The 23,275-nt window shown below is 52.5% G+C and overlaps 1 protein-coding gene across 6 annotated transcripts in view; it reads left to right on the plus strand.

The window, feature by feature from the left end:
* Window positions 1-10,178: 10,178 nt before the first annotated feature.
* ABCB9 (ATP binding cassette subfamily B member 9) overlaps window positions 10,179-23,275 on the plus strand; it is a 46,375-nt gene continuing 33,278 nt past the window's right edge. For 3 of the 6 annotated variants that reach the window (XM_051972697.1, XM_051972698.1, XM_051972699.1), the window contains exons 1-3: window positions 10,179-10,284; window positions 16,782-16,835; window positions 17,482-18,180. In XM_051972697.1, coding sequence (XP_051828657.1) covers window positions 17,580-18,180 — 601 coding nt within the window. In that variant the 5' untranslated portion in view covers window positions 10,179-10,284; window positions 16,782-16,835; window positions 17,482-17,579. Of the gene's footprint in view, window positions 10,285-16,781; window positions 16,836-17,481; window positions 18,181-23,275 lie in introns of those variants that run through there. The other 3 variants (XM_051972700.1, XM_051972701.1, XM_051972702.1) reach the window with 2 other exon arrangements.

Here is a 23,275-nt window from a genome sequence, read left to right on the forward strand (position 1 = left end):
AGTGAAGTGAGCAGAACCAGGGGAGCGTCGTACACAGTGACAGGCATATTATTTAATTGGGGGAAAAATAAAATATTAAAAAAAAAAAACTTCAAATAAGCATCAGCTACAATGGAATTTTTATTAATTTTGTTAAGCATTTCCCAGTTACCTTTTGATCTGGTTTGGGTCTCCTTCAGAAGCTTTCCTCTTCCCTTCTTCTTTTCCCAGCCTCAGTTCCCTCTCCTGTTTTTATGCCTATCTTGTCATCTCTAGGACCTAGCTGGGTACATAGTATACAGGAGGCATTTATTAAATGCTTGTTGAATTCGAACCTCACCTGCAGGACCGTTCCCGGAGACAGCCCGAGCCAACACGCATGTCCTGATAGTGACAGATTACTTCACCAAGTGGATCGAAGCCATTCCCCTGCGGAAGAAGGATGCCCTCTCGGTGGCCAAGGCCCTGGCCAGTCTGTTCTACAGGTATCGGGGCTGTCCAGGAGCCCCCCACCCCACTCAGTTTGGACCTTCAGGTCACCCCTGGTGGGGGAAGGGGAGGGAGAGTGTGGCATCTGAGCGGACACTTGAGAAAGCCCCTCTTGCCCGCCCTCCCTCCCACTTTTTTCTCTTCTCAATCATGCAGATTTGGTGCCTCCAGAAATATCTACTCGAGTCAGAGCTGGGCTTTCTGCGAGGAGGTAAGAGAGCCTGCATCCGGGAGGTGCCGAGTGCCCACCCCCCAGGAGCGGCTGCCCCGTCCGTTCCCAGGCCCGCCTTCCCTAACTGTCAGTCAGCCGCCTGCCGCCTCTCAGTCAGGCCTTGGGAGAGTGCTTTCATCCTTTTTGGCCAGTCGCTTCCTGCCCCATCAGGCCTAGGGAAAGGCCGGGGGAGGCACTATTGGGACCCAAAGCCTTGGGAGCGTGGCAGAAGGGGGAGAGGAGGGCTGCTGGCCCCGAGGGAGGCCCCCGGCCGGGTTTGGAGGCCAGGCTCAGGCTCGCTGCTCTGCTCCCTGGGTGGCCCGGGGCCATCCTCGCAAACGCCGCAGGCTCGCAGCCCCCAGGCTCCCATAGCAGGGACCGACGTGGTCGCAGCAGCCGCCACCCGGTTCTCCTCTGTCAGAGGGACATAAACCCTCCTGGGGCTCTGGGCTCCCAGACCTCGAGTCGGAGCTGCGCTGCTGCCCGGGGCCACTTTCGGACACAGAGAGGGCTTCCTTGGGCCAGAGAACTTCCAGGGGAGCGCAGGCCTCCGGCAGGGCAGGGCAATCCCTCACGGAGCAGAGCCACCCGGGCCACACACCGAGTTAAAGTGTCACCGGGAAGTGTTTAACAAAATAGCAGCCACGAGACTTCGACCTATTACTAGGCGCAGGCGCAGGGGTCCTTAGAGAGGGTTTTGTGGCCCCCACTTGCACTCGCTTTTGTGTGAGGGGGCAGTTGGGTAAGTGATTAAGAGAGGCTGGATTTGAATTCAGGTCTCCCTGACTAACCAGTGTCTCTCCATTGCACTGTCTCGCTGCCCCCTCCCTTCTGACTGCATTTGACCCCCAGGCTTTGAGCCCTGAGAGGGTTTGTGCAGGGTCCCCAGCCACTGTGTCACAAGTTAGATTTGGGCCCAGGTTTTCCTGGCTCTGAAGCCGGCTCCCTGCCCCCAGGGCACAGCTGTCGCTCTCTTGTTGGGCCTGGGGCGCGGGGCCCCCTCCATTAGCCAGCTCGCCAGTTCGAGGGGGCCTGGGGTTCCTGGTGGGTAAACCGGAGGAATTGCCCCTTCTGGAAGGGCCGGGCCCAAGGGTGGGGCGAGATCAGGGAGGCCGCAGAGGTTCCCGTGAGTGTGACTGGGCCCAGAGAAGCTGCCCCTTTCTCGTGGGCCCGTACAGGTGAGCCGGCACCTGGGTGAGCACTGGAGCATCTCCCAGACCCTGACGCCTTCCGCTGCCCCCGACCCCACGGGGCTGGACGAGGCAACCGCCGAGCTGCTGAAGGCCGCCCTGCAGAGTGTGGTGAAGGAGAAGCAGCCCGAGTGGGACGAGCATCTGGAGCCCATAGTGTTCGGCTTCCGCACGGCCGTCAGCCCCGTCACCAAACACACGCCCTTCTTCCTCATGTTTAACCGCCACGTCTGCTTGTCCTCCGAGGTAGGCGAGAGGGCCTGGTGTGCCCAGGGGCACGGGGTGGGGGCCACGCGTGGTCAGTATCACAGGGCCCTGTGGGAGGAGGAAGCCCAGGAGCTGGGGGAGACCACGGGAGGGTTGGGGGGGGGGGGGGACAACGACACTGATGAACGTCTGTGCTCCTGCGTCACATGGCCCTGTGGGAGGAGGAAGCTGCCCCTTCCCACCCTGTGTGTGTGTGCATGTGAGATATCTACATGTGTGTGTGTATGTGTGTGTACACACACCCCCCACCCCGGCTCTGCCCGATGTTCCCTCCAGGCTGATCCTGCCAAGGACCCAAAGGCGGAGGGAGCCGGCTCCATGAAAACCAAGGGCCTCCCCCCTTTCCCCACTGCTGCCCCAGAGCAGCGGGGGGCCGTGAGGAAGCTCGTAAGTCCTGTCGCACTCCTGCCAGCACCCCCTCCCAGGATTCTCCCCTCTTCCCCCCCTCCGGCTCTGAGGCCGGCTCTGCCCCTGTACACTGAGCTTTACTGAGGACTCAGCCAGCCGGGGCTCCCCCAGATCTCCCACCTGATCGCCATGTTCTCTGACAATGTCTTTTATCCCCAGTTAAGCATTGCCTGCTGCTCTAGGAAGACTACCTTTCCTGGGGCTCCTAATGGGGAGCGCCTGTCTGACTCCCCCTCAGCCTGTCTCCCCCCCCACAGGTGATGGATAACACAGCTACATCGGGCAGGGAAGAGAGGAGGGGCCCGAAGAGGAAAGCCGGGCGTGTCCCAGCCCTGGCCTTCAGCGTGGAGGACCGAGGCTTCCCGGGCAGCCCCCTAAAAAAGCTCAAGAAGAGCCCCTTCGTGTCCTTTCAGTTTGAAACCATCCTGCCTACGGAGCAGCCCCCGGCAGCCGAGGGAAAGCAGTCCCCTTCTGCTGAGCACTGACCCCCTCATGGCACCATCGGCCCCTCGTCGCTTTGGTTCCTGAGGCAGACCCTAACCCAAGTGGGTACTGTTTCCCACACAAGGAGGGCCGCGACACACCCACTGGACCTCCAATCCTGAACCAAGGAAGGCCCAGTGCAAGATCCTGCCCTGCGCGGCTCACAGAGGGCAGTCAGCCTGACTGTTCCAGCGGCCCCACGGAGCCTCTCTGGGTACCCGGAGGGCTGCCCTGGATGATGCTCACGGGCACAAGTGCTCCTGTAGCAGCAGGGATGCCTGGAAGGACTTCGACTTCCATGTCCATCTCAGAGCGCTTTCACCAGCCATTGGGACTGAGCTCCCCACAAAGGCTTCCCTCCCTCCCTCCCAGGGAGCCGAAAACTCAGCCAGCTTCAATACGGGCCTTGGCCAGAGCTCCCTTGGGGTGAAAAGTTATTTAAAGTTTAAACAACATCTCCGTGACAAGTGTTGGATGGCATCTCTTTGCTGCCCTCTCAGAACTCACTGATCTTTCTTTAAGATCTGTTCTCAAAACTCAGGGATCCTCCTGGACAAACCTCCAAGCTCCGAGCCTCCTCTAGCTGGGCTTCAAGGGGCCTGGAGGGGCACCTCCTTCTTGCTCTTCTCTGTGTTCCCCGGGAGGAGAGGAGGCTTGGTCCCCTGGGGGCCTCTACCGCCATCCCTTCTTTTTGCCATTTGTTTGACAGTACCCTTTGGCTGTGAGAGCCAGGGGACTCTCCAGTGAGATCTGGCTCTGGGTCATGTTCAAATGAGTTTGCTTTTGGTAGCAGTTCAGTCACTGACAGACAGATCCAGCTCAGGAGACAGATTGAAGAGTTGCCAAGGAGGCATCTAAGACCATCAGCTGGGATGTTGGACCTCTGAATCCTGCCGACCCACACCCACGTCTCCTCAGGATGAGGAAACGTGCTGGGTGATTTGCAAGGAAGCAGGTTGCAGGGATGGGCTCTGAAGTAAGTGGGATGGTTGAAAAGCCATGAAAAGGGGCCCAAAACATCAAATTTAGAGCTAGGAAAGAGCTGGGAGATCAGTATTTATTAATGCTGGGTACCAACCTAAGGGTTGGGATACAAAAAAAGGCAAAAGTAGGCAGGAGCTCCTGGCTGAAGGGCCAGACAATGTGTAGACAGCTGATATAGACAGGGTGTATAGGAGATGGTCAGCAGAGGGAAGGAACCAGAATTAAGGAGTACCAGGAAAGGCTTCTTGCCTTGGCACTTGGGTGGGATTTTAGGGGAGATTAGAAGGGAAGCCAGGAGGCAGAGATGAGGAGGGACAGCATTCCAGGAATGGGGTTCACTGAGACTCGAGCGGGAAAGAAGTTTGCCCAAGATGACCTAGGAGGCAGGTAGGGGCCAGGTTTCAAATCCCAGGCCTCTGACTCTAGATCATCCCTTTGGATTTCCTTGGCATTTTGGAGCTTTAGGGCCGAGATCAGCCCTCACAACCCCGAGATGAAGATAGAACCAGCACGTTTTCTGAATATGTGACCATCACTTCCTTGGTATCCCTCTAGTGTAAAAATGCCCCTATATATAAAAATCAGATTGAGTTCTGGTTTCTTGCCATTTTTAGCTGTTGCCCATGCTGCCTTTCTCATTTGCCGCAGGCTAGATTATAGCTGCAAAGGATGAAACATTTTAAAACTCCTTTGTAAATAAATGGTCTTGGAAAAAAAATGCTCTTCGGGTTGCAAAATCAATGTATAGGATCATTACCAGAAATTGTTGGGTTTGGGTTTTTGTATATGTGGTGGGGGAGGGTGGAGATGACTTTTGATTTGACTGATGGCTCTCTTCCCTCTCTCCCCATCCCCACTCCCTTGCCCACAGCATGTGTCAGCATTGCCCAGATTTAGCTGACCAGAGGAGAGAGTTCCTTTTTGGGCTTGGCCCTAAAAGCCCTCCTCTCCGTGATTGCCAGGCGCAAGACCTGAATTCACTTAAACAGCATTTGCATACTCAGGATATGCTTGGCACTGGGTTGAATGTCAGATTTCCCAAAGATCCATATATTTGTCCCCAGTCATAGACGGCAACAAAGGCCTTCCTTGACTTACCCAGAAGTGAGATGGTCATAGGCAGGATAAACTGTGGAGACCTTAAAGCCTGAACCAAACCACCCAGAAATAAACTCAAGAGCAGAAAGTGTGTTTTTGCCAGCCCTCTGGGCATTTAATTCCTCCTTGGCACCTGAAAAAGGACAGACAAGCATCTCGGCCCGATACCAACCTTGCTGGGTCCCTGGAGTCCGGCCCTGGATGGTGCACTCACGTGTGTCAGTGCTCCTACAGTAGTAGAGTCTGTCAAGTCTCCTGCCATCCAAGAGGGGATGCAGGGAAGGACTAGATGTTGTGCTTTCACAGGCCAGAAAGTGACTGGGCTCCCCCAAAACCCTCACCCACTCCCAGGGATCCGAAAACTCAGCCAGCTTCAATATAGGTACTGGCCAGAGCTCCCCGGGTGAGAAGTCATTTAAAGTTTAAACAGCTTCTCCATTACAGGTGTCAAATGGGGAAGGATGGCATTGCCCTGGCAGGGATCTCCTTGTGCCCTCTCAAAATTCACTCATCTTTCTAGCCAGACCTCAGAGGGGAAGCTGCTCCTGTGACCAGAACTCCCAATAGCAAACAAGCAGTAGGGTCAGACCTGTAAGTCAAGTCATTTATTAAGCACCTACTATGTGCAGGATAGGGCAGCTGGATGGCACAGAGAGTGAGCTTTGAATTTGAACCAGGATTCATGTGTTCTAACCCCAAACTATCTCTGGTGATTGTGCACAAACTATTCCTCTTTTCTGGGCTCAAAATGATAGGCTGGACCTGCCTGTCTGATATCCTTTAGCTTCAGATTTGCTCCCTGTCTCAGAAGCAGATGGTTTTCCCCTCACACCTCTTACAGTTTTTCATAAAGATGGAAATATTCTTGACCCGGCTGGGTATTAGTTAGCATTGTCCATGGCTAAGCCCTGCCTCTGGGCTAGGCAAGAACAGTTAACTCAGCTATATTCACACCCATGGAACAGAATGCAGAGATAGAAATGATTCCCATATCATTTAGATTTGGTAGAAAAGAGAAGCAAGTTTCCTTTTCAATTACTATTTTCTTTGTTTCTTTTTGTTTTGCAAGACAATTGGAGTTAAGTGACTTAATCAGGGTGTGTGTGTCTGTCTTTCTCTCTCTCTCTCTCTCTCTCTCTCTCTCTCTCTCTCTCTCTCTCTCGCTCGCTCTCTCGCTCTCTCGCTCTCTCGCTCTCTCGCTCTCTCGCTCTCGCTCTCTCTCGCTCTCTCTCGCTCTCTCACACACGTTAAGTGTCTGAGACTGGATTTGGACTCAGACCCTCCTGACTCCTGGGCAAGCACTCTTTCCACTGGGCCAACTAGCTGGCCCTTAAGAGTTTATGATGCCATTATCTCTGTCGACAGTATTCCTCTGGAATTGATCTTAAGTCTTTCAGATCTATCTGTACAGTGTTGCTATTGTAGAAACAGCTCTAATTCTACTCACTTCCCTCTGCATCAGTTCATAAAGGTCTTCCTAGGTTTCTTTGAAATCAACCCTTCATCATTTCTTAGAATATAGCACGTATTCCATCACCCTCACATATCCTGATTTGTTCTGCCGTTCCCCAGCTGCTGGGCATCCCCTTCGCTCTTTACAAAAAGCAGCACAGTTTTCTTACGTCACATCTGCCTCCTTGATTTTTGGCTAATTTTAGAAAGAGCCGATTTTTTTTTAAGAGTACTCGTTGACAGGCGCAAACAGGGAGCTGGCTCAGATATCCTGATTTGCATTCAATAAAATTGTTCACAGGAACCTAGATTTGAAGCTGGAAAGAACTTTAGAAGCCTTCTACTTCAACCCCCTCGTTTTTAGAGATGAGAAAATGGGCCTCTACACCCATTAAATGAGTTGTGCTAGATTGTATTTAAGTGGTCAAGCAAGGCATCGAGGTAGTCCAGTGCTTACAAATACCTGACTGGAGTCAGAAGACTCATCTTCCTGAGTTCAAATCCAGCCTTAGACCCTTACTAGCTGTGTGACCCTGGACAAGTCACTTCACCCTATTTGTTTAGTTTCCTCATCTGTGAAGTAGGGATAATAACAACAAACCTCCCATGAGGTTTGACAAGTGTCAAGTGAGATCATATCTGTTAAGACCTATATCCTAGGTGCTATATAAATAGAGTTAGTTCTGGGGCATTGAGGTGATACAGTGGATAGAATGCATAGAAGTCAGGGAGATTCATCTTCGTGAGTTTAAATTCACTTACTAGCTGTGTGACCCTGAGCAGGTCACTTCTATTTGCCTCAGTTTCTTCATCCGGCAGATGAGTGGAGAAGGGAATGGCAAACCACTCCAGTATCTCTGCCCAAAAAACCCCAAGGAGGCTCACAATGGCACAAGGACAACAATGTGAAAGGGGGATGGCAGAGGCAGCTTCAGGCTCCAGATTAGGATGAACTTCCCACTGAGAATCATTCCCCAAGCAGGAGGAGATAACTGGCTTCACCGCAGGCCTTCGAGAAGTGGCAGGAAGGATGGTTTCTCAGAGATAATGAAAGGCAAAAGAATGCTTGCTCCCCAAAAGCTCCCTCTTCTTACTAGGAGAGACAACATGTAGAGCACTATGTACCAACGAGTTATATGCACAAGGCAAATTTGAAATAAGCCCCAGTGGAAAGCACTAGAACGAAGAGGGATCAGGAAAGGCTTCCCCGAAAAAGTGGCATTTTAGCTGGGATTTGAAGTGTCAACCAGACTGGAACAGGCCTGTAACCTGGGAGTGGACCGAACCACACAGAACCAGGAGATTCAGGACACAAACAGAAGTTTAGTTTCAGAGCGAGGAAAACGATGTTTGCAAATGGAAACCCCCGCTCCTGAGAAGGAGGGCTTAATACACTGGACTAAAGGCAGGCCTTGGACACCCCAAGTGGGCTGGATTATGGCATAATCCTTTGGGGCTTGAGTTACTGTTGCCACAGACCCTGTGAGAGCAGTATTGCCTCCAGGGTCCAGGGTGTGAGGCTTCCTCAGTGAGGGAAGCAGGGGTGTGGAGCCTGTCCATGAGAAGGAATAGTGATGGAGAACTTGCCATGGTGCTAAATCCCTCAGGGAACACCTGGGGCTGGTCCAAGCAATATCCTTTGCCAGAGGGTGATCTCATCCCGAATGCAAATGATTATTAGACCAAGCTCAGGATACAGCCTGCCGGCTGGGCCTTAGCTCATCTCCAAAGTCTTGACGGAAGGGCAGGGAAGCAGGAGGCACGAGGATGGAGAGAATTCCAGGCATGGGGAGAACAGCCGACCAAAACCCTTAGGGAGTCCAGAGATGACGGTGCAGACCGGTGTCAGGAGCAGCTGGGGAACTGTCATGAGGGCTCTGAAAGCCTTCGGGGCTTGTAGCTGATCCTCTGGGACATTCAGGAGGAGAGCTGGGGGGAGGGCGGACTGGAGGCCCGCAGGCCACGGGAGAGGGAGCATTCAGAAGCTCTGGTGCAGATGACAGGCCTCAGACTCCCATGAGTCCCTTCTCTCTGAGCCTTGGAGTTCCTGCTGTAAAATGAACGGGCTACATGATCTCAAAGGTTGCATCCACCTCCAAACCCATGACCTCTCCAGGGTCCCAGTTTCTTGCGCTGTTGAACTAGATGGTCTCATCAGATCATTCTTTCCACCTCCGAGCCCTAGGATCCTTCTAGCTTCTGGACCTCAGTTTTGTCCCCTTTAAAATGGGTTGGACTCTGGTCCCTAAGGTTTCTGGCAGCTCTGAATTTATGCTGCCGTGATTGCATCTTCAGCCCGCGCGGCCCACTCTCAGGACTTGTTTTCTTCTTTCCTCCCTTCCAATGGGCAAGCGAGCAGGCAACGTAAATGCATCACGCGCCCCGGGGCCTGCATCCTAGACATCGAGACAGTCCCTGCCCGCCGGCAGCTTCCATTCTGGGGATGCGGAAAGAGGGGAGAGGCCACAGCAAGGCGGGAAGGGTCCTGCAATCTCTCTCTCTCTCCCCCCCCCCAGCTGGGCTCCAGAGATCTCCAAGGTTCCTCCCAGGTCCCTGCTAAACTCTGGAAGGAAGGACCGGGCCCTCCCGGGGTGGGTTCTGCGGGGGAGGATTCCTTAGCAAAGGTGAGGTGCAGGGGGAGGGGAACAGGATCCCGCAGCAAAGAGGGCGGGGCAGGATCCTGGTGGATTGTGGGCGTGTCCAAACATCAGCAAGATGGCCCTGAAAAGGGTGGGGCTATGGACCAGAGGAGGAGCTGCGGGGGCGAAAGGGGTGTGGCTGAGGGGGCCAGGTGGGGGCGGAGCGAAATATTATGGAGCGTATGGGGAGGGGACAGAATCAGGATTGGAGAGAATCTTAGAGTGAGGGAGAAGCAGGTTGGCTTGGGGAGGGGAGGAGTGTCAGGGGGCGTGTCCAGGATGGGGTCGCTGGACTGGATAGGCTCTGGAGCGAGATTCAGGCGGCCCCTTCCTCCATATGGCAGGGGCGGAGCCACAGAGGTCGTGGGGCCAGAGCCTATACTCTGGAGGCGGGGCTTCAGGACGGATGAAGCTGCTAGGGGTAGGAGTGGCCTCGTGATGGGGCAGGTCATGGGGGCGGGGCGGGGCCCTTTGCGGCCGGGAGGAGCGTAGGAGATAAGGGACGAAGGAGGATGGGGGACGGTGGCTAGGCGAAATATCAAGGGGCGTGTCCTGGGGCGGGGACGATGGTCAACGTAAGGGCGGGTCCCAGGTGGAGGCGAGCCCTCTGGGGTTGACGCCTAGGTCACGGTGGGGGGAGAAGGTGGGTAGGTCGATGAGGTGGGAGGGAGAAGGGACAGCAGACGAAGCGGACCCTCGGGCAGGACGAGTCATTGTGAAGGAGGGGCCTCTGAAAGGGACGGACTGTGGGGGCGGAGCGGAGTCTCAGTAAGGGACGGGATGGGGGCGTGTCAGAGGGGCAGAAAGCGTCGGGGGCGGAGTTTTGCTCTGTGGGTGAGACCTCGGAATGGAACGGCTATGGGCGGGGAGGAGCCTCGCCTCTGGAGGCGGGTCCTGGGGAGGGGCGTGGAGGTCACGTCAACCCGGGGCGGCCCCGCCTCCCTCCGTGCGACCTTGCTGCGGCAGCGGCGGCGGCGCCCGAGCGGCCGGGCGGGCAGGCGGCTGGGCAGTCGGTGCCCATGAGCCGCGCCGAGCGGAGTGCAGCGCAGCGCCCAGCCCCGGCCCACCTGGCGCCAGGTGACAGGTAAGGCGGGCCGAGGGCGGGCGGGGTGCCGGGACCCTCCCCCTCCATGGGGCGCCTGCGAGGATGGAGGCGCGGAGGCTGGTGGGGAGCTGGCCCTCGGTGCCCCCGGCAGCTGCTGCTGCCAGGGAAAGGCCTCTCTCTGCTTCGCCACCGCCTGGCCTGGAGGCTGGACTCCCTCCAGAGTGCTGTCTGGGGAAAAGGAGGCCAAGGTGGGCGCCGGTGAGACCCCCGCCCCCGACACCTGTGCCCGCTGGCTGCCCCCTCGGTTCCCGGGGACATCGTCTGTCAGCGGCCCCAAACCGCCGGCGAGGAAGGCCGGGGCGGGCTGGCCTCTGGGACTTCGTTTACCCCTAAGGTGATAAGGCCCCCACCCTCCAGCCCCGGGGGGGGGCCTCTGGGCGATCCTCCCATCTTGGCAGCACCTGCCCAGGCACTGCCACCTCCCTCCCCGGAACCGCGGAAGCGGCAGCTCCAGCCGGCCCGGACCATCATTTGTGGTCCTGCATCCCTGGGTCCCCATGCTTCCCTTCCCAGCCAGGAGGGAGAGGACGCTGTTCCTCTCCTCCCTCCTTCTCCTGTCTCCCTCCCTCTGCAGCAATCCTTGCAGGTCTAGGAGGGCTGAGCTTGCGGTTTAATGTTGCAATTGTTTTTAACCCTTGAGGTTCCACAGTCCCAGGTGAGGGACGAGTAGGGAGGCTGTTGAGGCTTCAGGAAAGGGGAAAGGAGGAAAGGCCGTTCTCTCCATCCCTGCTGGATCCCTCCTGAATGCTGAGAATTTTACTGGTCCACTGATTTGGGAGCTTCTAATCCTTCTTCCTTTTCCAACCCCAGCCCAGAAACCGGGGCCATCCCTCTCATGGCACCCCGGAGGAGTGAAGGAGGTGGGGTCAGGAGGCCCATGGTTCTGGTTCCAGACCTGTCAGAAACTCAGTTTTTGACCTTTTACCTTGGGTTTCCCCTCTAGGCCTCAGTTTCCCTATCTGTCAAAACAGTATTTTGTCTTGCATACCTAGTGGAATATTGGGCAGATAATGAATGTGAAGATGGCTCAGTAATGCAGGGAGCATAACCCTAAAGCTTTCTCCTAGTGCCTCTTGGGATGTGCAGTCTCCCTGGGTCTTGAAGGGAAGATACCCCAGGGATGCTGGCAACGGATTAGCTTCTGGCAGGCCCACATGCTGACCTAGATTGGCTTTCTTCCCTCTGGATAATGTCATCTGGGGACAATGGCAACTGGCCTAGACTCAATCTTAAATGTAAGGGAGATTAAACGGTTTCCCCTGGGCAAGGTGTGGTGTGGAGGTCAGAGTCTCTCCGTTGCCCCTGGCACGGGGTGAAGTGAATGACATCAGGATGCTCTGGCCCAAATGGAGCTTTCCTCACGCCCCTGCGTCCTGGAGATAAGGCATCTCACCCATATCAGGCTGGTGGGATACACCCCAGCAGATGCCACGGTTGCCCCTCAACAAAGGAAGGGAAAGGAGTAAAGCTGGGAGGCACTTTTCAAACCACAGAGAACATGCCCCATGCTTCGGCTGTCCTTGCCCTAACTCTGCCAGTAGACAGCCTCCCCAGCGACTCGTATCTGGCTCGCCTTGTCGTGCTGTTTAATTTTTCTAAGAGACGTAGTCCCTGCCTGGTGTTCGTTATCTGTGCCGACTTTGCAATTCTCCTACCCTTCCCCCTGCCCGTCCCAGGTGTGACCAACACATAGGAGAAACGGAGGGCATCAAGGCCAGGGGAAGAATCCTGCCAGTGAAGGAGAGGAGCTGGGCCAAATGACCTTATGGACTCAAGGGAAAGAGGATTGTGGAGGGCATTGCATCCCCTCTCTACCTCCTCTCAGTGGAATATAAACCTCCACTTGAGGTTGGAGACCGATGATTCCTTTTTGTCTTGTATCTTGGGGCTTCAGACACTTTCCAGCCTAGGAAGTACTTCATAAATTTATGTTGGGATTAATTTAATGCAAAATATCAAACTGAGGCACAGAGGGGAAACCTGGTTGTTCAGAATGTCTCAACCTTCTGAGCCTTTTAATTCATTTAAGGAAAACAGTAGTTAACATTTATATAGTGCTTACTGTGTTCCAGGCACTGGGGAATTAATTCAAAAACAAAAAACAGAACATCCCTACCCTTAGGCATCTCACCTTCTACTAATGGAGGAGGAGAAGTGGGAAGATTAAAAATACCAGATAAATATATTAGAAGGGTGTGTGCGATGGGGAAACCTGGTCATTATATACAGGGGAGCAAATGAATATGCTTAGGGTCACACAGCTACTAAGTGTCTGAGGTAGGATTTGAATCCAGGTCCTTCTGGCTCCAAATCTGGAACTAGATCAAGGAAAGCTTAACAGGGGAAGCAGTGGCTGACCTGGAGCCTGACTCAGTCTTAGTGGTCGTAGCTAATGCTTCTCAAGCACCTAGACATTTGGAAACACCTTCACATAAACGATCTTGGGGTCCTCATAACAACCCTGTGAAATAGGTAAACATTTTTTCCCCTCCATTTTCTGAATCAGGATCACGCAGCTAGGAAGTATCTGAGGCAAGGATCAATCAGTCAGTCAATGATCATTCATCTGAAGGAAGAGGAAAGGTTCTGAGTTACTGTGTTCTAAACCTGAGCATTCTAGACCTGGGGTGGGAAGTGATGTGGAAATCAGCAAACAGAAGCCCAGAATGTGAGAATTGGAAGGAACTTTAGGGTCATCTGGTCCAGCTCCTAGAAGTACCGGGATCACCAGCCTCTACCAGAAGACTTCCAAGGAGAGGGACCCCTTCCAACCTAGGACAACTCTTAATTACAACGTTGTCTGGGATATGAAGCCTCCGTGGCCCTCTGAACCACCTCTATCCATTGTTCTGGCCTTGTCCTCCAGGGCCCAGAAGAACAAGTTTGATCCCAAAAGCCTTCTGGAATACCGAGGCCCTCCCCATGTGATCTTAGAGACCATGTAGGTTCCCCCCATCCTGAAAGCCAGAAGGAAGATGAGGTCCACAGGAAGCTGATCACTGCCCCAAGGTCACATAGTGCAGTAGAGATGCTCTCCTTGGAGCCAGCAAGAACGGAGTTCAAATCCTCCCCTCCTTAGTAGCTGTGGGTCTCCCAGGGCAGTGTGAAGATCCGCTGAGCCGTTCTGTGTCTATCGTGTGTGCCCCGGCTCAGGTTCCAAGAGGCGGACTGCTGCATCTCTCCGGGCTAGGGAGACACTAACTGCTCGTCTCACCATTGTTGTTCTCTCCCATTTTCCTCTTCCTCACCCTTAATCAAGAGTGAGCCAAAATTGGGGTGCACCCGAGGGCTGACCGAGGGCTTGCAGTGGGCTGCCCTGGAGAGCAGCCTGGGCTAGCCTGCTGGGCACTGGGCTCACCTTGGAGGTGCTTCAGCCTGCCCAGCCCACCAGTCTGGAGCGCCTGGGGAGAGTGATTTCATCCCGGCCACCACTGGTGCTTCTCCCTGGGAGTGCGCTGGCAGAGCAGGGGCTGAAGGGAGAGGAGGTGGGGAGGGCCGTGCTTGGGGGCGCCCAGCTCAGGGAGAGGGCTCTGCCCAGGGCATCACGTAGGCACACTTGGGCCTTCTAGGCCCTCCCGACGCAGCAGCTTCTGCGCTCCTTTTCCCCATCTTTTTTTAAACATGTCTCTGCTCTCCTGGGAGCTGTCCGTAACCTGACCTCTGTCGGGCAGACTCGGCTTCAGACTTGGAGGTGATCCTAGTAGGCCTGAATCGTGTAGTAAAAAGGAGTATTGGCCTAGGAGTGAGCCCTGGATCCTTCTCCCGGCCTTGCCCTTAACCAAGTAACCTGAAGCCTTTGGGGAGCCTCAGTTTCTGCCTCTGTAAATGAGAGTTTCAACTCAAGAAGGCAGGAGCTGTGAATGTTACTGAGCAGATTCTGGTTGTGTGACCCTAGGCGAGTCACCCGCTCTGCACCTCAGTTTACTCATCTGTAAAAGGGGGGCAGCCTGAGGCCCCTTCCAGCTCTCTTATGAAGCTCCTAGACAGGGACTGAACGTCAGTGAACTATTGTCCTTGGTTTATATTTTGGTATAATCCGTTTGCTTTGTGATTCTGTGTATTTTGTTTTGTGCATTTAAAATACTCTGAGCACCAGACTGCCCAAGGGGTCCAGGACACAAAGGTCAAGGATTTTTACTGTAGCCAGGCCGGACTCCAGGAGGCCTCTCAGCTCCTGTAGAGCAGGGACCGCAGGAGGTCCAAGTTCTAGGTCTTTGGTCAGAAGGGCTCCCACAAAGCCTTCCTGGGGCTCAGAAGCACCCCCCTGCCCTGGGGAAAAAAGAACCATCCTGTCTTCCTTCTCTTTTCCAAAGCAAGACTGACGCCTAAGGGGGCTCCCCTACACCAGTACTGGGGCTCCCTGGCTGTCATCCCGGCTCAGGGAGAATGAGGAAGGGGGAGGAGGAAGGCCGGGTCTCCCCCCCACCCCCAGCTCCAGGCAGGCGCTCACTCACACTCACCGTGGGCTCTGCATTGCAGCAGGCAGAGTGGGAAGGCTGAGCCTGCTCGGGCTGGGGGAGGGGAAGGGGGCCTCCCCCACCTTCTGCCTTCCCTCTCCTCCTCTTCCCGGTCTGGGGCCCAACCTGCTTCCCGCCCTGGCACCTCCCTAGCCTGCTGGGGAGGCCCCGGAGGTAGGGATGCTGACTCAGGTACCTGCAGCAGGGGCTGTCCCGGCCTGGGGCCGCCCTCGCTTTCAGACCAGCCCCAGGAAGGCAGGGTGGGAGCAGCCCAGGCTTGTCCCAGCAAGTGGGACTTGCTGCCATGTTCCCGTCCTCCCTCCCTCCTTCCCCACAGTCCCTGGCCCAGGTACCGTCTCCTGCCTCGGGGATCCCCCTTAGGTCTGATTTCCAAACAGGGATGTTGGGAGGAGGAGGATTAGCCCGGAGGAAATGGCTTTGAGATCTCCCCCGGGCCCCTGCCCTGCATGTTCTAATAAGGACCCAGGTTTGGTTCTAATGCTGGAGAACCCAGTGAGCGTGTGTGAGTGCGTCTCGGTGGGAATTGGGGGGGGGGGGTGTTTGTGTGTGTGTATTGGAGTGAGTGTGTGTATATATGTGTGTTTTTGTGTGTATGGGGGGGTTGTTGGGGGATGTGTGCATGTGTGTGTATTGGGGGGGTATTTGTGTGTGTGTTGGAGAACATTGTGTGCATGTGTGTGTATTGGGGTGTGTGTGTGTGTGTGTGTGTGTGTGTGTGCACGTGCGTGCTTTGGGGGGTGCTTTCCATCACGACTCTCAGGGCTCCTGCAGAGCAGACACATGGGGAAGGCTTGGGGCCAACTCCTGGGTGGTTGGGCTTGTTCTGGGCGGGGGGCAGGAGTCGGCGCCCTGGCTCTGAGATGCTGAGTCGGGGGCAGTGACTCTCCCCGCAGCGTCATGTTCTCATGGAGCGGGAAGCAGGCCGGAGGGGAGGGGGGCAAGAATTAGGGACCGGAGCAGCTTTGGTGAGGGGGGCCGGTCTCGCCCCTCGGGACACCTGAGGGCTGGAAGGATGGTGGCAGTATGGCCTTGGAGTCAGAGTTGGGAGCCAGAGGACCGGATTCAAATCCCATCCCCGAACCTGAAGGGCCCAACATGGGGTCCCCAGTCCCGAGTTCTCATCAGTGCTTGGGACTCCGTTCCCTCCTCTAGAAAAGGGGAGGACCAGATAGGATGGCGTCTGAGGACCCTTCTCTTCTCCCCTATTCTTCTTCCCTGTCCCTCGCCAAGGAATAAGCTCGTTAAATTGAAGTGGGTTTCACTTATTTAGTAAAAACAAATGAAAAAAGCATTTATGCCACGTGCCAAACACCATGCTGCACATACAGAAGCAAGATGGTGGTGGGGATTCGGGACTGGGTCAGAGTTGGACTTGAGGGATGCCTTCTATTTGGTCCTCACAGCAGCCCTGGGAAGTGAGTACTTTATTGTCCCATTACACAGATGAAGAAACTGGGGCAGACTGAGGCTCAGTGATGTGCCCAGGTTCACACAGCTGTTAAGTGTCTGAAACTGGTTCTAAAATGAGCAGTTTCTTCCAGCAGAAGCTTCAGGCTTTCCTCCCTCGATTTTCAATGAGGAGAACTGAGACCTAGATTAGAGAAGGGACCCATCCCTTGGTGAGCTGGGGACAGAAGTAGTTCTCATTGCATGCATGGGTGTTTAATCAATGCATGTTGATTGGTTGGCCCCCACTCTGCTGGAGGCGTCCCTCCTTTTTAAACAGAAAGTCTCTCAAGCCCTCCTTGGTCAGGACCACTTCCTGAATGATCCTTAGAGCCTTCCCCTGCCAAAAGATCCCCGTCCCTCTACCCCTGAGCTTCCCTGCAGGGTTGCTGAGAGCCACACTTGTGGGGGGAGGCTCTGCAGAGGCCCTTGCCCATCAAGGGTAAAACAGGTAGAGACCTTGGCTCCAGGCAGTTTAGAGGGCTGGGGGGGGAGGAGTAGGGCAGATTGGAGGAGGTCATAAGGTCATAGTTCCACCCCCTCCCTTTACAGGTGAGGAAACCGAGGACCAGAGGAGTTAGGTGATTTGCCAGGGTCACATGAGAGGTGAGTAGAGTTCTTAGACCCTTGGGGGGGGGGGGACAGTCAGGGCTTGGCAGGTGGGGGAGGTTGACTGGTGGCTGTGGTGGGACTGGTCTTGGGCTCCCCTAAGTGCTCCCGGGAGAGGAACGTGAGCATGGGGTGGGTGTCAGAGTGCTGGAGGAGGGCCAGGGCTCAGCATCCAGCTTGGCTGCTCTCTTCCTCCTGATCCCACTCATCTGCAAAACCGAGTCTTAGCCCCATGACCCCCCACCTTGGGGACGCAGCTGGGGCCTTGTCTCTCTGGGGATGGGAGCTCCGGGAGGTCAGTTTGGGGATTTTTGTTTTTGGTGTCTCCAGCTCTTGGCAGGGGCCCCAGCACTGTCAGTGCTAATGAGTGTTCATTAACTGTCTGATTGACTCTGAAAGGAGGGAGCTGGCCTCCATCGTCTTTGAGGTCCCTTCAGCTCTCCACCTGGGGTCCTGTAACCTCTGGGGGCCTCAGTGTCCTTCTCTGTCAAATGAGGGGTTGGACGACATGGCTTCAGAGATGTCCTCCAGCTGAGGGCCGACCCAGGAAGCGAAACTCCAGGGATTGACATGGGAAACCTTTGGCTCTTTCCCCCCACATCACCTCCCATCTGTTCTCTGATGTCACTTTCTTGGCTTCCAGGTACCCCGGTGTCCTCCCCGAAGGGATGAATCCATCTGCTCTGAGCTAAAGATCGGGTTCCTTGCTCGGCCGCTCGCCCGCCCCCGCTGCTCGGCAGGATGAGGGCCTGGAAGGCCGTGGCCATCACGGGGGCCTTCATGAGCGTGGACGTGGGCATCACTACGGTGCTCTATGCCTTCAGTCACCGAGACCGGGGCGTGCTGCAGGACCTGAGGGACTTCAACATCTTTGACTCGGTGCTGGACCTCTGGGCCGCCTGCCTGTACCGGAGCTGCCTGCTTCTGGGGGCCACCATTGGCGTGGCCAAGAACAGCGCCTTGGGCCCTCGGCGGCTTCGGGCCTCCTGGACCTTCATCACCCTGGTGTGCCTCTTCGTGGGTATTTACACCATGGTGAAAATGCTCCTCTTCTCCGAGGTACGCAAGCCCATCCGGGACCCCTGGTTCTGGGGCCTCTTTGTCTGGACCTATGCCTCCATCGGGGCCACGTTCTTCCTCTGGTGGCTGCTGTCCACTGTGCGGCCGGGCCACAGGGCCCTGGAGCCGGGGGCGCCGGGCGAGGGCGTGGGCTACCCCACAGAGGGGCAGCCAAAGCAGGAGGAGGCATCGGGGGCCACGCTGCAGAAACTGCTGTCCTACACTAAGCCTGACCTGGCCTTCCTGGTGGCTGCCTCCTTTTTCTTGGTGGTGGCAGCTCTTGGTGAGTAAGAGAGGTTGGGGGCATGCGGGGGTGCAAGGGATGGGCTGCAGAAAAAAGCGGGAGTCCGACTGCGCAGACCAACTCTTTGGAGAGAGGAAATAAAAGCTTTTAATGAAACCCGCATTCACACCACGCCATCCCCTTCTTGGCCACATCCAGAAGAGAGCTTTGTTGTTCTGTACCCGAGACCGTTCCCGCTCTGCTGGGGGTTGGGCAGCACACTTCATTATGAATCCTCTGGCTTCCGCTGGCCATTTTGTTGCTCAGAGTTCTTAAAGGTTTCAGAATATTTGTCTTTATAGTGTCCCTTCCTAAGAATTCTTTTTTTATTTTTTCAGTCAGCAAAAATCTATCTTTTCTCCGTTCCTCTCCTCTTCCTTCCCCTCCAAATGAGAAAGAAAAACAAATCACCCAGTATTAACATGTAGTCTCAAGCAAAACAAATTGGCCACGTCCAAAAAAAGTGTCTTATTCTACACTGTGAGTTCTTCTCTCTAACAGGAAGTGAGGAGCAGGTTTCATCATTAGCCCTCTGGAGTCCTGGTTGGTCATTACGTCGATCAGAATGCTGAATTCTTTCAAAGAATTATTATCTTAACCATATTATCATCATTGTATATCGTATGAACTGTTCTGGTTCTGTTCACATCAGTTTGCATCAGTGCGTAAAAGTCTTCCCGGGTTTTTCTGAAACCGTCCCCTTCATAATTTTGTTTTGTAAGGTAATTGGGGTTGAGTGACTTACCCAGGATCACATAGTTAGTGCGTGTTAAGTGTCAGAGACCAAATCTGAGCTCGAGTTCTCCTGACTTCAGGGCTCTATTCACTGTGCCACCTTGCTGCCCTACCCTTCATCATCAATGGTGTTCCATCACATTCTTGTATCATAATTTGAAATTATGATTTCAAATTTCATCCATCCCTCAGTTGATGGGCATTCTCTCAGTTTCCAGTTCTTCCAAAAAGAGCTGCTATAAATGTTTTCTAGAATTTGCTTTGCTTGGAATTAATCCTTCCCTTAATATACCTCCCTTTCAAAAAAAAAAAAAACAACACTAAATTTTAAATATTAAAAAAAAACTTTAAAAAATATATCTCCCTTCCAATTTACCCTCTCTTTTCTCTCCAATTTCCTTGTTGAGTGAAATGTATTTCACTCCCCTACTCTATGTATGTATGTATGTATGTATGTATGTTTTCTTCCTTTGAACAGTTCAGATGAGAGTGAGGTTCAGGTGTCAGTCACTTCCCACCTCACCCTTCCGTCTCCATTTTTATATAGCTGTCTACTTTCATACTATGATATTATGGGAAAATTTATCCCAAACTTACTTTCCCTTCCCTATCCTCCAGTGTCTTCTTCTCTCTTTCCATTCTTCTCTTAAAGTCACCAAGGTATAGCAAAACTACTCCCAGGTCCCATGTCTAATTAGACTTTTCCTCTGTGATCCCAGGTAGTAATAAGGATCAGAAGGGACACATGTCATCTCCTCATATTTGAATAGAAACAGTTTCTTCCTTATGAATGCTCACTCATATTTATTTTTTTATGTTTCTCTTGTCTCCTGTGTTTACACAGTTTCTCTGCAACTCTGGTCTTTTCATCAGGAATGTTTGAACATACTCTCAATTCATTAAAGATCTATTTTCCCTTTTATGTTGCATTATATTGAATTTTGTTGGGGGTGTTATTCTTGGTTGTAAGCTCATATCCGTTGATTTCTGGAATTATATATTCTAGCCTCTCTGCTTCTTAAAAGTGGTGGCTACTAAATCTTGTGTGATCCTAATTGTTACTCGTGTGAACTTCAGTTCATGAATTCTTTCTTCCAGGCTACTTGCAGTATTTTTCTCTGACCTAAAAGTTTTAGGTTTGAGCTATGATATTGGGGTTCTTCATTTGGGAGTTTCACTCAGGAAGCGACTAGTGGAGGCCATTTCTATTTTGCCTCCTGGTTTTAAGAAACCTGGATAGTTTTCTCTTAAAATTTCTTGAAATATTATGTCTGGGCTCTTTAAAAAAAAATATTGACATTCAGAAAGTCTAATCATTCTTAAATTTTTTTCTCTTTGATCTGTTTTCTAGGTCAGTTGTCTTTGCTATAAGATATCGTGTATTTTCTTCTAGTTTTTCAGCCTTTTGATTTTTGCTTTAATATATATTACTGTTTCATGGAATCATTGGTTTTTATTTGGTCCATTCTAATTTTCAGGAAATTTGTTGCTTTGACAAAATTTTGTACTTCTTTTACCACACTGTTAATTTCTTTTCTAATTCTTTCATAGCTCTCATTTCTTTTCTAATTTTTTTTCAAGGAGTTCTTATTTCATTGAAAAAGATATATTGTAATTCTTTTTTTGAACTCCTGCTTGGTCTCTTGCAGGACTTGTATTTGAGTTTGTTCCCAAGCTGTGTTTTCTCTGAGACTTTGTGGGTCTTTTTGTGAGACTTTTTGGAGTCATTCTCTTGCAGGTTTGTATCTTGAGTGTCCCTGCCACCGTAACAACTCACTCAGTCTTCCAGCCTACTTCCTGGCTTCAGAGTTGGTGTTAGGGCCGGACTCCGCACCACTTTTGAAGGAAGATCTGGGCTGGTCCTATTACTGCATTTTTGGGATATTAAATATGTTATTCCAGGATCTCAATGACAGGCTGGAAACCTTCAAACTTTCAGTGGTGCCAAACTGTCTGTTGCAAGGAAAAACCTGATTATTGGCCCCTGGTATGAGAGTCTGCAAGTTCCTGATCTGGTTCTGAGTCTGAGTAAGAGTAAATACTGCTGATCTCTATCCCTATCAATCAACTGAAAAACTCTATGGCTTCAGAGTGGTAGAATTGTAGTCGGAGATCCCTGCTTTTGCTATTTCTCTGCAAGCTGCAGCCTGGGCTAGAAGCTGGACTAGAGACCCTGTTCCACTCTTGAGTCCAAGTCATGTCCCTGCATGAACCCTCTCCTCTCTCAGGATGCCACCTGGAGAGTGTCACCCCTGGGCACCTTGGATCTGAGGCCCCGAATTGGGTGGTGGGGATCACTGCTGCCACTTGGCAAACAGCCCTGTCGCAGTACTCCAGGATGGATCTGGGACTAGTGGGCAACTTCTCTCTGGGCCTGGACTCTCCCCAGTGTCTGTAGACCTCTGTCTGCCTTCCAATGATAACCTGAGTTGGAAAGGTGACTCACTATGACTTCTTGAGTTTTCCTGTCAGGATTCAGTCTGATGTGTTTGCTCAGACTATTTGAAGGAGTTTGTTGGAGATGAGAGGGGAAGGCTGTACCACTTCTTGCTACTCTAGGACCCCTACCTCTCTTTATAGTGTTTCAACAAGCATTTATTGAGCACTTATTATGTACCAAGCACTGTGGTGAAGACACAAGGACAGAGAATGAAACAATCCCCACTCTTAAAGTGCTTAAATCCTGGGGGCAGGGGGGTTCTGAGAAGCACTACACTACCCTTTGGGTCCTTTTCAGGTATAGGCCAGCTGAGCCAGTCTCTCATGTTGTCTTCTGGCCTTTCTTCTGTTCCCTGACCAGAGTCAGAGGACTTGGGTTTGAATGTCCCCTCTGTCCCTTATTGACTCTGTGGCCTGGTATGAGTCATCCTGACAGTCCTCAATACCTTGGAGCTCTAGATCCATGAGCCTAGAACCCGGGAGGCAGACAGTATGCCTTCCCAGAATGACACCCTCTTAAACGGGAATGCTTTTGGAGGAGCAAGCAAGCAGAGGCCTGGTCTTTTCAGGAGGTGTTTGTGATTCAGTTACTCAGCAAATATTTGTTTTGTTTTGTTTTTTTTTGCTTGGGGGGGAGTTGGGGGTTTTTTGTGGTGGTTTTTGAAAGCTTTTTATTTTCAAAATATATACATGCATAATTTTTTAACATTGACCCTTGTATAATCTTGTGTTCCAAATTTTCCCCTCCTTCCCTCCACTCCTTCAGATAACAAGCAATCCAATATATGTTTTACGTGTTAAAATATGTTAAATCTAATATGTGTAAACATATTTATACAATTGTCTTACTGCATAAGAAAAATCAGGTCAAAAAGGAAAGAAAATGAGAAAGAAAAAATGCAAGCGAACAACATCAAAAAGGGTGAGAATGTTATGTTATGATCCACATTCAGTTCCCAAAGTCTTCTCTCTGGGTGTAGCCAGCTTCTCCATCACAAGATCTTGGAACTGGCTTCAGTCATCTCATTGTTGGAAAGAGCCACGTCCATCAGAATTGATATTCATATAATTTTGTTGTTGCTGTGTACAATGATCTCCTGGTTCTACTCACTTCACTCAGCATCAGTCCATGTAAGTCTCTCCAGGCCTCTCTGAAATCATCCTACTGATTGTTTCTTATAGAACAATAATATTCCATAACATTCCCATACCGCAACTTAGTCAGCCATTCTCCAGCTGATGGACATCCACTCAGTTTCCAGTTTCTCTCAGCAAATATTTGTAAGCGCCCTGCTGTATGTTGGGAGCCGTGTGAGGACTCAAAGAAAAAGGACACAACCTCTGCCTGTCCTCAAGGAGCTTACATTCTACTGGAGCACACCCGTTGTTCTAAAGAGATAGAAGGTAAAGTTAAGGAGGAGGGCTGACAACCTGGAGAAATCCAGGAAGACTTCTCAGAGGAGATGTCGTCTGAGCCGAGGCTGGGAGGACCCCAGAGTCCTAGATCTGGCCCTTTGCCAGAGAGATTTTACAAGTGGTAAAATCCTCAGACTTCAAAGTCTGCATTCTCTCCACTGCCCCAGTGGAAGCTAAGGAAATGCCTTGTCCAGCCACCCATCATTTCCTAGGTCCTTGCCCTGTGCTGAGCTCTGTGCTGGACACTGGAAGGATGGAGAAAGGAAGCTCTGGGTCTGCCCTCAGGATCATTATGCTCTATGGGAGAAGGCAGACAGATAAGGGGAACAGACAAGTCGAATGTTCTCTCTCATATTATTCCCATTTACTGACAAAAAAACTGAAGCTCTGAAGGATTCCAAAAGGGGGGAAAGGGGAGTATCCCAGGAAGACTTCTGACTGCTCTCCAGCCCTGTCCCACACCTTCCACCCTCTATCCCCCTTTTTGACTAACTTCACCTCGACT

This window comes from Antechinus flavipes, chromosome 1 (assembly GCF_016432865.1).
Source record: "Antechinus flavipes isolate AdamAnt ecotype Samford, QLD, Australia chromosome 1, AdamAnt_v2, whole genome shotgun sequence".
Taxonomy (NCBI): Eukaryota; Metazoa; Chordata; class Mammalia; order Dasyuromorphia; family Dasyuridae; genus Antechinus; species Antechinus flavipes.